At 35.0% G+C, this 13,200-nt stretch overlaps 1 protein-coding gene and 1 pseudogene across 2 annotated transcripts in view; one reads left to right on the forward strand and one right to left on the reverse strand.

Annotated features, from left to right (window-relative positions):
* Positions 1-13,200, forward strand: part of CRISPLD1 (cysteine rich secretory protein LCCL domain containing 1) — a 49,255-nt gene that overhangs the window by 18,917 nt on the left and 17,138 nt on the right. Inside the window, exons 3-12 of one of the 2 annotated variants that reach the window (XM_011366947.1) lie at positions 3,751-3,869; positions 4,208-4,340; positions 5,313-5,428; positions 6,151-6,251; positions 7,923-8,063; positions 8,240-8,300; positions 8,409-8,475; positions 8,677-8,807; positions 10,488-10,531; positions 10,624-10,696. In XM_011366947.1, coding sequence (XP_011365249.1) covers positions 3,751-3,869; positions 4,208-4,340; positions 5,313-5,428; positions 6,151-6,251; positions 7,923-8,063; positions 8,240-8,300; positions 8,409-8,475; positions 8,677-8,807; positions 10,488-10,531; positions 10,624-10,696 — 986 coding nt within the window. Of the gene's footprint in view, positions 1-3,750; positions 3,870-4,207; positions 4,341-5,312; positions 5,429-6,150; positions 6,252-7,922; positions 8,064-8,239; positions 8,301-8,408; positions 8,476-8,676; positions 8,808-10,487; positions 10,532-10,623; positions 10,697-13,200 lie in introns of those variants that run through there. The other variant, XM_011366948.1, reaches the window with a different exon arrangement.
* Positions 1,937-2,055, reverse strand: LOC111744123 (annotated as a pseudogene).

The following is a 13,200-nucleotide window of genomic DNA, read 5'->3' on the forward strand; positions in this document are numbered from 1 at the left end:
TGTATTAGTGAACTTGATTTAAACACCGATATGCTCGATTAGGTTCTTTAAAGAATAGTTATTAAATGTTGATATAAATTTTAGTTGCGGGCCCCTCTGCCTTAGTTTTTATATTAAAATGATGTGTGTCCCTATTTTAGCCTTGTTATAGTTCATTTGCTGTATTCCCTTATTTTTAATGGATTTGATAGAAAACTTGTGCCATAAAAAACAGCTTATCCATAGTATACAGTTAACAATTGAATTTTAGTCCTCGAAGGGACCTGAGTTATCTTCTATTTCAACTGACACATTTTACAAATACGAACGCTTAGCCTAAAGCATTTGAATGATATGTTTTAATTTTATTTCAACTTCTATACAACAGATATTTAAACACGTTTTTGAAATATAACATAGTTGTGGATTTGGAGTTGGTTGCATATCCTCTCTAAAAAAGATCCATCTTCAATTTAGTAGGAAAAACTGACATCTAAGATTGTATCATCACGTGTAGAAATGAGTAAACTGGCCTTGAAGAAGGATGTTCCGGTCTCTTCTAGGGGTTCAGCTGGGTGGGTCTCACTGGATCTCTCACATGTTCGCAGTGACCTAGACTTGCAAACCGACGGGTCTCGTGCCTGGGCTGAGCAATCTCAAGGGGGACTCCTGCATCTCTCTCCGCCTCCGTGTGGTCTCAGCATATGGTCTTTTTAGCTACCCGTGCAGGGCCCCCAGACTTCTGATTTGCTGGCTCAGCTCTGTCCAGATGTGTGTCCTAAAGGAAACAGAAGCAGATGGAGGCTGTGTTTCCTAACCCAGCCTGAGAAGTCTCCTTAAGAAAGGAGTCACTCTCCAGCTCAAACTGAAAGGAAGGGGAGGGAATAGTGCCACCTTTTGTGTTCTAAAATCATCACAATGGTTTCGAGGCATTTTTTTTTTAAAAGCCATCTAGGAACTGTTCCTTTTTCCTCTGATTTCTGGCTACTCTTGGAATATGAGGTTGCTAGATTAGGAACCTACAGATAAATGTAATTTCTCTGTGCTTATAACTAAAGTACTAAGCAAGAACTAACTTCCATAATCGAAGACAATAATTTGTCTCTTAAAAACAAACTACTTTCCAGAGAACTCTACCTGGAAAACTGCTAGTGTTTGAGAGATGATCCCCTCCAGCCTCCTGGATACCAGAGGAAATCAGCATCTTGTTCATTTTCTGGGACTTTAGCCAGATTCTTTGTTTGTCACCTAATTTGGGTGAATAGCGACAGCTACTTGAATTATATCTTTGCATAATTATATAAAATATTTAATTTTTTAATTAGGTCTAATTTAAGTAATAAATTTAAGAAATAGTATGCCCATGTTTGGCAAATAAAGTACTTGCCTGATAAATATTTATAGCATACATTTCTGATGTCTATACCAAAAACCAGTCATCGTGAATATTTGATATTAATTCAAAGTCAAATTAAAGCTTTTATGAAAATCAGCTACTTTTGCTGCTCTTAATTTTTTAGTTACATGTAAATATACATTTTTGTGTTTTTGGTACATAATAAAGGTGCACTATAAGAAAAATATACTTATTCTAATTTGGTATAAATTTTACTTTTTGGTTTTGAAAACATGAATTTATATATTTCAGATTTACAATTGAATGAGGAGGAATATTCATGTATAAATTATATGAATGAAAGAAGAAACGTTGCCCCACACATCTCTCTCCTTTTCTTTCCGTTTTTTTTTTTTTCTTTCCTCCTTAGCGTCTTTTCCATTCAGCCTACAATCATGACTAGATTTCTTGCATCCTTTAAAAATGAAAGGAAGCAAACATTCTGCCGACACCCTGGCCTCGTCTTTTTTTTTTTTTTTTTTTAAGGCGAGGCAACCCTTGGTTGACCTCACAGACTGCAAGGACCTTGTCAGCTTACAATCTCTTATTTTTTATTTTTAACGCCCACAGCACCTGGTCTTCCTAGGTGGTCTCCCACCCAAGTACAAAGCAGGCCAGGCCCTGCTTAGCTTCCAAGATCAGACGGGATCAGGCTTGTTCACGGCGGCATGGCCATAGACTGGCCTCATCTTTTTAAGCTTCTGCCCCATCTCTTTGCTTCCTTGCTAACAAAGAACCTAGACTTGCTCTCTGTGCTTTGTCTTCCAGTCACTTATCAACCTTCCGTGTCCTGATTTCTCTCCCTAGCATTGGTCTGAAATTGCTCTTAGTCATGAACTAGTACTCAGCAGACCTCATCTTTCTTGACTTCTGGCATTTGACCTTATTGCCCACTCTCTCCTCCCAAAATTTCTTGTTCCTTTGCTTCTATAATTTAATCCTCCTTCAGTTTTCCTTTAACCTTTCTGGTCCCATTTTTCTTAGTTTATTTTACTAAGTCATTGTTTTTTCTCCCCTTCAATTTTGGTAACCCCGGAATTTTCATTCTCTTCTTGTACTTTATCATCTTTCTGAAGAAATTCATCTCTGGGTGAATAACTTCGAAATCGATACGTTAGAGCCCGTTTGTGTTCCCAGAACCCCACTCATGCATTTCTACTCTCTATTTGCCATATATAGTGCGTGTGTGACAGACACCTCACACGTCGCCCTTGAAATATGCATGCCGCTACACAGACACGCATTTCCATTAAACCGTCTATTTCTCTGTATTTTCTCTTCTCAGTTTGGTAACCTCATCGGTCTTCACTCGTCACCCCACCTTTAGTCATCCATGAACTTTGAGGAATTTCAATTCCTAAACATCAGTCCATCTCTCTTTCCGTCTCCTTGCTGTCACCTTAGGTTGTGCCCTCACGTTCTCAGGCCAGGACTGTTTTGTCACCCTCTTAACGTGCCCAGAGTCCTGTTATTGGCAGGGCCCAGACCGAACCCAGTTCTGTCTCACTCTGTTTTCACCACCACACTCACTACACTGTCTTATTTTCAAATTAACGAATTGACTATTACAGCCAAGATACACAAACAGTTCAGTAATCATTTTGTAATTTTAAATATTTCTTTATAAATTATTTCGAAAGTATGAATCAATCACCCTAATTGAATTTTGTATGCAGGATGCATTTATATTTTTATAGGACTCAGATTCTTTGATCACGTATTCAACAAACGTTTATTAACCACCTTGTCCACATAACAGACACAGAAAAGAGGCCCAAGATACCAGTGTGAACTAAATAACTGCCCCGAAGCAACTCACAGTCCCATGAAGAAGACAGACATGTGGACAAATACTAACACTGCAGTGTAATAGCTGCTAACTGAAAGAGTATAACAGAATTTTAGGAACTCCAAAGAGGGAATAGTTTACATCTGAGAGAATTGAAAAGGTGTCGCGAATGGATCACACAAACCTGGATTGTGAAGAAAGGGTAGCTGTCTCTCTGACAAATAACTGGCAGAGGAAACAATGCCAACGAGAGCAAGGAGTAGCAGGTTTTATGAAATAGTGGGACCAAGGGTCTCGAACTTCATGTGTATGGGGATTTTGGGGTGTGAATAGACAGGAATCACTGAAGTGTATTTGTGCTCACTTAGAGCCTTCTAGACACTTACAGGGCAAATTGGAGGGATGGAAAATGAGGCAAAGGGATTAATTAGGCTACCGCAAAAATCTAGGTGAGAAGTGGTGAGAAAGCAGACTAAGATGTTGACCTTGCAAATAAGTAAGAAGGGAGAAAACATAAGAACCGAGCAACGCTATACATGTACATTAAATGTTTGAATCTGTGTTTTGTTTTTGTTTTAAACTGTAGACATGGGATGTAGAGCTGGAAAGATCTGCAGAATCCTGGGCTGAGACGTGTTTGTGGGAGCACGGACCTGCGAGCTTGCTTCCGTCAATTGGACAGAATTTGGGGGCACACTGGGGAAGGTAGCTTGAAATGTAGCTTTTTGTTTCTGAAAATGTGTGTTTGAAATGGAATGCTTATTAAGTCATGTTGCCCATTTTCAAAGGCTCAGGGCCTGAAAGGAAAACAAATAATCATAACAACATGATAATAAAAAATAAACAGCATACAAGAATGATCAATATTTGAGACTTACTTTTGTTTTAGATCATTGACATAATAGTAACATAATGGGCGTACGTACTTAAGATTAATAACACACAAAAATCTCCACTGAACTTTATCAAAATATTTGAAATATTTGGTTCTACTTTTTTTTTCCAACTTTACTCATTCTTTATGGTTCTTTCATTTCAAATAGATATAGGCCCCCAACATTTCATGTACAAGCATGGTACGATGAAGTGAGAGACTTCACCTACCCATATGAACATGAATGCAACCCATACTGTCCATTCAGATGTTCTGGTCCTGTATGTACTCATTATACACAGGTATGTTTGGGGAGCCTGGTACTTCGTTTCTCTAAATTGACTTCATCTAACTATGGGAGAGCTTAGGCTTCTGAACTTATATCTTATGTCTGTTGATATGGTTATTAAAAATGATATAGTTATTGATTTATGTAGAATAAGCTTAGACATTTCTATAAACAATAAAAGTAATGATCAGAAAAAATGTCCGAACATCTACTTAGAACGATATTATTGCCATGATTTTACATGTGAAACCTTTTTAATATGGCTCCAATAAGTACAAATGAGAAATTTACCATCTTCGAAATCAGGTGTCATTATTTTTTATTTTCCAAAGAATAAAAATATAATTTTATTTACCAGTGACATTCAGTATTTGCAGGTGTGCAACATTTATCTTTTTTTGATATTTATTGTTCACATTTGGTATCGGATATGATCTAACCTTGGAAATCACACAACTAAAGGCAGATTCGACCAGATAAAGTGCTCTGAGTTTCTAGAACGTCTGTGGCTGATTATTGGCGAATGTAAAGCAGAGAAACTGCTCTGTATGCCTCTGCCTGTGACACGATTAAGATCAGCACTGGACTCCCTAATAATCAGTGGCACAATGAAAATATCACATTGTATAATAAATATGAACACCTCAATTTTGCTCCAGTACTTTCTGTTTAAGACAAGAAATTCTGTCTCTTCGTCAGGTGAGTATCTTTATAGAAATATTAACACAGAATTTAGGTTTGTCAGGTTGTAAATTCTGAGTTATTTAGTAAATGTGTATTTTGACGGTGCTTACATTTTATAGCTAGATACAGTTATTGAGCTGTAGATCTCTTCTTTTAATTGAATTAAGCACTTCCCAAAGTCTCAGGAAAAATACCCTTTTTGGTGTTGCCTCATTTCATTCTGAATGAGAATTTTATACATTTTTCTCTCAGGTCTTCACCTCAACTTGCTTTTTCTGAGCCTTTCGTTCCTCTCACATAGGTCGTGTGGGCAACAAGTAGCAGAATAGGCTGTGCCATTAATTTGTGTCACAACATGAACATCTGGGGGCAGATATGGCCCAAAGCCGTCTACTTGGTGTGCAATTATTCCCCGAAGTAAGTAGATAAAACACTACTTTCAAATGTAAATTTTTCTTAACAACATGAAATTAACTTTATATTCCTGATTTTTTTTTTCATTTTCAATGTGTATTGCTGAGTAAAGTCATAATTGCTTGAACTCAGTTTACTTAACATGGCATAATTATGGTTGCCTGATGCATAAAAATCAGTGCTTAAAAGGAAAAGGAATTTGAAAATATCTTTGTGAGGATAGGAATCATATTTTTATGCCTTCGTTTTTAATCGCTGCGCTATTATATTGCATAAATATTTAATGATTTTGATTTATTAGTGATGAATAACTATAGATTAACTGAGAAATGCTTTTTCACCTGTGTACAGACCATTCAAACAATTACATTGAAAACATTACATAACCATACCCAGGGTCAAATCCAAGTCTAAAATCTGTTTTTATTAAATCAAACGGGATATAGATGAATATCCCATAGCAGAGTTTGGTGTTCTGCAAAAGTTTGATTTTGTAATTTTTAACATTATGCATAGCAAATTGTTTAGTAGACTTCAAAAGAATAAGGCAGCAATTTATATTTAAACCTAGTAACCAGAAGGACTCAGCGATAAGGGATACAGGTGTCTTAAATCTACACCTCTAAATCATTACTTAGAAGATTCTTTCAGAGTCATATTTCGCAGTGTCTTATAAATCATGCTATTAAACTGCTTCTTAAAAGAGTGCATATCCTCTCTTTAAGGGGTAACTGGTGGGGCCACGCCCCCTACAAGCATGGGCGGCCCTGTTCCGCTTGCCCACCCAGTTTTGGAGGAGGCTGTAGAGAAAACCTGTGCTATAAAGGTAAGCATTATTATGTACTGATATTCAGTTTGATGGATATTTTAACACTTATGCATTAATTTCTGTTGCTAAAAACAAAAGTGTATTTATTACCCAAAAAGCGTCTAGAACTCTATTTCAAATATTTTGAAGAAGCCATTTAGAATATTTATAAAAATATTTGTAATATTGATGCCTTTTATACCAATATGTATTTAAAGGAAAGTTTCATGCTTACTCCAGATAACTTCTGATTCTACTTGGAATTTATCCTGGAGTGATAAGGATGTTTACATTTTTAAAAACCACCTTGATACATTGACTAGAGTTATTTCCATAAGTCATCATATTTGAAGGATTTGGCAATGTAGCGTGATTTATTTTTAGCGCTTCAAAAGTTTTTGCCCAAATACCTATCCAAGATTCTTACTTGAACCATGCTGAGTGAACTGTACTGATTTTCTGCTTCTCACTGTAGAGTATGTGTACAACTTTTCATGCCAAAATAACCAAAAACTATAAGAGTTTTATAAAAGTATTGTAAAAGTAGTACTCTCAAATGCATTCGATGTCCTAAAAAGAAAATATAAATATGGTGTCCCGTTTATAACACACGAAGATAAAATATATGTGATAAAGTTTTGTGGAAGCCGTCACGCTTATGTTGGGCAGCCAGGTGAACGTTTTTTACTTCCTTGTACTTTTTTTCTTATTGATGACTAAATGAAGATTAGTGCAGACGAAGAGTATTAGGAAATGCATGAGTAAATGCAGGCCTTTTGCAGTAGTCATAAGGAGATGTGCCTTTTTCCCCTTACTAACTCAATGCTTATTAGCTATAATGAGCAGACAAGAAGTGACATATATTTTACTTTGTTATCTGAGCCATTTTGAATTCCTGGAAGCGTTTTTCATTTTGTGTGAGTCTGTCTGTTTTCCATCCTCTTTACCTCCAAACCAGCTGCCTACTTGCCCCTTCACCAATGGCCACTGTCTTTTACTGAAACTGATTTTCCTCTGACTTTATACGCCCTTTTTCTAGGTTTCTTAGACAGACACGAAAGTAACACAACTCTCCAAAATGCGCCAGTGTCAAGCCCTTGATACAGTCCAACCTGGAAAAAATATTAAATTTAAAGTTTGAAATTATTCTCCATTGTCAAGTTTAAATTTCTGCACATTGAATTTCCTTCTGAAAGAGAAAAACCTTTCCACTGAAACCGATGGTGTAATAAATAATAAGGGCACATCAATTCTTCTGTAGACTGAATTTCCTTATAGGAGAATTTTAAATGTGATCCTCCTGAAAATATTAAGAATGTGATTTCATTTCACAAAAACGTTCAAATTTACCAAAACCTGACTTTATTATTTTATTGTGTAGACTTCTTAGTGTCATCATGAAAACCAATCACTGATATCACATTAAAATATAAGCAAAGTTTAGAAATGACTCCATTTAATATTAGGACAAATGGTAGCATAAATTAAAGGCTCAAAGGTGACGTGTATGTTTCATTTACTCCAATGTAGTACCTAAGATCACCGTCAACCAAAACCTGTGCCAAAAACAGTACTGATTTTTCTGCTTTTAAATGTTAAACAGGCACGTAAGGGTATAACATTAATTGTTAAATTTGTGTGCATGTTTAGAGTGGGGTTCATATTTCTTAACTCTGTTCTCTCTAACAGAAGGCTCAGACAGGTACTACACTCCACGGGAAGAAGAAACCAATGAAATCGAACGGCAGCAGTCACAAGTGCACGATGCCCACATTCGAACACGGGCGGATGACAGCAAGGCAAACGAAGTCATAAGCATGCAGCAAATGTGTAAGCCTTCTGCATTGCCTGCCAGCGTTTCAAAGTTTACATAAGGTGGCATAGCCATCTGTGTATTATTAGCTTTAATATTGTTAGAGTGGTAAATACTTGGCATTAGACTAACTGTGAAGAATTATAGCAGCTTTTACATTATCTAAATTATTATTATTTTTTTCCCCCTTTAGCCCAAATTGTTTCCTGTGAAGTGAGATTAAGAGATCAGTGTAAAGGAACAACCTGCAATCGGTAATATTCACTCTTATTCTTCAAATTAACCGACAGATATAAGAAATATTTTCAGTTTATACTGACATTCAGAGGAACTAAATTTTGTTACCAATTTCTTTCATTTAGATATGAATGTCCTGCTGGCTGTTTGGATAGTAAAGCTAAAGTTATTGGCAGTGTACATTATGAAATGGTAAGTATTATAATTATTTGGGGGAGAGTCCTTTTATATAATATTTGATTTTTTAATGTAAAAAAATAATTTATATAACTATAGATAGTTTGCTTAGAAATGTTTAATTTGAAGTCATTTAAATAGTAACCAGTTGTGTTTTATGCAGCCCTCTAATATTTTAATATCTTAATATCTTTTTCTTTCCTCCTTTGCATCAAGCAATCCAGCATTTGTAGAGCTGCAATTCATTACGGTATAATAGACAACGATGGTGGTTGGGTAGATATCACTAGACAAGGAAGAAAACATTATTTCATCAAATCCAATAGAAACGGTGTTCAGACAATCGGGTAAGTACCCGGATGATCTTTTGGATCAGATGGTTTTAAATTGTAACAATGAAGTAATAGATTATTGCCGAGCAAAGCATAGAAGAATTTAATTTATAAAGAAAGAAGTTGGTAATTTTCAGGGTTTGTTTCGCTTACAGCATTTCCATAGACAAAAAGAAGAAAGAGTATCTAAATTAAAGTTGAACCCTTTTACTTACGAAGAGCATGCTGAAACTCCAAATAGTCTGGCGTGTCATCCAGAAAATACAGATTTACAGTTATTTCCAGTGTGAACCAATAAACTTATTAGCTATGACACACAGTACTGCAGGGATAGCTAATTGATATGCATATTCTCCCTGCCATATTTAGGGAGAATAGTTTATTTCTTGCAACAGTAACTTCGTTAATAAGGTAAATTAGATTAATAGGTAAAAGAGCATTTTGAAGTCCCTAACTATGTCATATACTATGTTACCTTTCTTTTGTCCTTTTAAATGTAATTGATTCCATCATAAAATCATTGATGACTTTTTGAAATGTTTCTCATGTTAAAAATACTAAATATATTATGCTAAAACATTGTATATTTTTCATGTATACTCAATAAAAAGTAGAAAAGTGTGGGTTTTGGAAATATCTTCGTTATGTCTCTTGCTTCTATGTAAAAAAAGTAACATGATTGAAGCTCATATGAAATGACTTTTCATAGAAATGTGACATGGTTTTTTTAAGTGTACAATTGCATGAAATTCCACAGTAAAGTTGAAATTCATAATAAGAAATTAAAAATGCTTTAAAATTGGTAGAATGATCTCCTATGTATATAGTTTTGTTCAAAGACTTGACGTATGTTTTTAGCCATTAGCTATTACTCTCAAGTAAAAGCTTTACAGGATTCAACTGATTCATTTAGCAAATATTTATTAACTACCTTGAATAAATAATAAATATTAGTTAGTAGTTTTAGTAAGCCAAACACTGGGTGTTGGATTAAAAAACATTTATCTTATTATTTACTTTTTTCTCTTAGTGTTTCACTGTGTTTATTATGGCAACTCTTGAAATTTGAAGGGTGTGTCATATTAATGTACCATCAGAAATAAGCCCTACCTTTTGCAATAGATGTTTTTCTGAAAATCTGGATATAGATAAATGTTAAAATTTTGACATATAATGGTATACCTATTCTTATATTCCTGTTTTTAATGATGAGGAGGAATTAATTCATTTATTATGGACGTGTTATTAAATACTAGGGAATGAGTAATGCACATGCCTTGAAGGTACTTATTATTTAACAGTCTTTTTGTAACTCTACCTTGTGTTTACTGCTGTGAAAGATTAGTTTGGTTCTGTGGTGACAGGGAATTAGTATATTGATAATTTTAATGTTACTTGGTAATAAGTATATAGATATAAATGTGTATTGTTTTATGGTATTATCTGTAAGTTTTTGAGATTGATAATGAAAAGAGATCATCTTCTAATATGAAGAATGGTATTGATTTGGTTCATACTTGAAGGTCATATGGATTTAGCATTAAATAGATGATGTATTCATATATTACTACTTATTTAGATATTTAAATAAGAATGTTCAAGAAAAAAATATTCATAGACCTAAAAATTACCAGAAGTTATGTCGATGCCGATGCATGCAAGAAAATGATTGACATATTTTATTTTTTTCTCCAGCAAATATCAGTCTGCTAATTCCTTCACAGTCTCTAAAGTAACAGGTTAGCATTTTTTTCATCTCGTCTTCTTTCTAGTATGTTATAGGTTATCGTTTCCAAAGAATTCGCTTATGTTTTGTGTTTTGATTCTTCAGTTCAGGCTGTTACTTGTGAAACAACTGTGGAACAGCTCTGTCCATTTCATAAGCCTGCTTCACATTGCCCGAGGTAATGTACTCTAAATCTTCTTTTTTACCAGTAAACACGTAAGGTGCTCTTACCCGATGACAACTGTTTTTGCCTCATACTGTGGTGTCTGTAGGATTCAAAGAGTGTTGTGATCTTGAACACAGCAGAGAGCGGTGAAACATCACAAACTGCATGCACTCCCTGTACTTCTGTGTGCTTTCTCCAAATGCCGACGCACCTTCTGGTCCTCCATAATAGCTGAGCTGGTGCATATGCTCTGTGTGTTTACATGGGCTGTGAAGAATTCTGTCTTAGTCTGCTCGGGCCGCTATAAACCCCGATGAATTATATATCAAACATTTTTGTTATTAAAGTATAATCTCTTATTAGAGCTTCACTAATTATGCTCTTATAAGGCTCACAGATTTAATTAACATCATGATATGTTTTATAATCTTAGAAAATTTTACAGAATTTTTTCCCCAGATATCTCAAACCCCTATACTTACAGATTGTATTTTTATAGATAGAAAAGACATGTTGCTACGTGAAGCTGGTAAATTTGAGCATTGTCATCTGGTGAAAAAAGCAAGGCTTTTAGAATTTTTCATTTATATATGTTTATTAAATACCTACTATAAACCACTGTTATGCCCAGCCCTGTCTCAGCCACGTGACTAGGTTTGTGCAGACTAAATGTAAGGGTCATGGTGGAGCGTTTCAGCACTAAGCCCTCTTCCAGGAGATGCTCAATAAATGATAAATTTTATATCTGTGGTACAATCTGTAGATATATTGTTCCAAAAGAAAAAGATCATGCAAGTAAAATGTTAGTAAATAATTTTCTATTTCTTGGCTCATTCCAGGAAGGGAACTTCCTCCCTCCACCTCCCCAAAAAGGGAAATGATATAAATTTTTAAAACAATTTTTGCTGTCACCAATATAACAGATCAGTGGACAAAATGATTTAGGTATAATTTTAACCTTAATTACTCTGGAAAGCTTCCTGCTCTCATTTTCTTTTATATACAAGTGAAATGAAGGTTGTCTTTTTTTTTCCTCATATAAAATTTTTAATAGTTTCATAAATTAGATAATAATGGTATTATTTATACGATATCATAACTTTTAGGGAATTGTATGGTAAATTCATTTTAGAATTTTATGTCACTTAAATAAGTTAAGGTATAAATCTTTTCTGGGGAAAAATGCCAAGAGCGGATAAATTAAATGAAATAAGCTCAAAACGAGCATGAAGAAACAAGATGACCTGGACACTGTGTCCTTGAGAAGTTCTATAGCTGGCAGAACAGCTCAAAATAAACCAAATCTAATATTTAGTACCATAACCTTGTAGAAAGGGCATGTGTGTAAGTGTGTTACCTCTGTGTGTGTTACTGAAAATCTTATCCCATTTTATATATATCTATAAACGTTGAGATACTCAAAATCTTACATACTCACAACTTAAAATTAGGTATCATTAAAAATGTGTCAGCATTTTTATTCAAAGCTTATAAGCAAATTTTAGACAAAGGAATGTTTAGTAGATCACTATCTACATTCTCAGTCTTATGTAATAAGGTGTTAAAACCAGAGATTAGAACACAAACAAGCAAAAACTTCCTCGAGTCATTCTTTAATTTACTTTACTGAGTAAGTAGAAACTCACTCAGTTTGGAGCTACTGACCTTGGCCTTTCACAAACCCAGTGTTTAAAATAAGGTCAAGGTAGGGCCCACACAGCATGTTCAGGGCAGGGAAAGGGTTCTCCCATTGTAGGGTAGACACTGAGTGCCTAATAATTCTCAAATACAAGGAGACAGTGTTATAGTCAATGGTGACACCCTTCCTCCTACAGAAAGCCCCAACAGTGTCTTTACAAAAATCGGCCTTTTAATTCAAAGTTATAAAAACTCAGATTCATTTATTACTTATATGTAAATGATTCTGGTTCAGATGTTATAGGAAGTATATATACTCTCAAGTGTACAGTATTGTGCAAATCTTAGAAATAAGAAATTTAAATAAGAAACGTACTTACTTCCTGAAAGCTATCTTAAGGAAGATCTGCTTCAATTAGTAAAGGTAGTTGACACTGAAGCCTTTTTTAGGACATGTGTAGGAAAAACATTAATGCCTTCACCAAACAATGGTTTTCCTGTCGTCATTTTGTTGATACTGATTTACTATGTAAAGGAAATTATTTTTCCAATTTTGCGCATTGGGATGGGAGAGGAGAGGGGCAGAGACTGGGGGAGAGTGAGGGGGAGGGGAGAGAGGGAGAGAGGAGGGAGGGGAGAGAGGGAGACAGAGAACGCATGCGGAAGAGGCAGTCGATTTTTAAATAGTGCTACTTGACAGTATCTTAAACTCTAGGAGTGGATTTTTTTAAATTGCTTGAACAATGATAATTTTTGGAACTTAAAAAAAAAATAAGCTAAGCCAATTAGATATCAGTCAGGCAGGCTGCAGGGCATCTGGAGAAAGAACATTCCATGCAGAGAGAATGGTAAGTGTGAAGGGTGCTAAGGAATAACCA

This window comes from Pteropus vampyrus, unplaced genomic scaffold (genome assembly GCF_000151845.1).
Source record: "Pteropus vampyrus isolate Shadow unplaced genomic scaffold, Pvam_2.0 Scaffold127, whole genome shotgun sequence".
Taxonomy (NCBI): domain Eukaryota; kingdom Metazoa; phylum Chordata; class Mammalia; order Chiroptera; family Pteropodidae; genus Pteropus; species Pteropus vampyrus.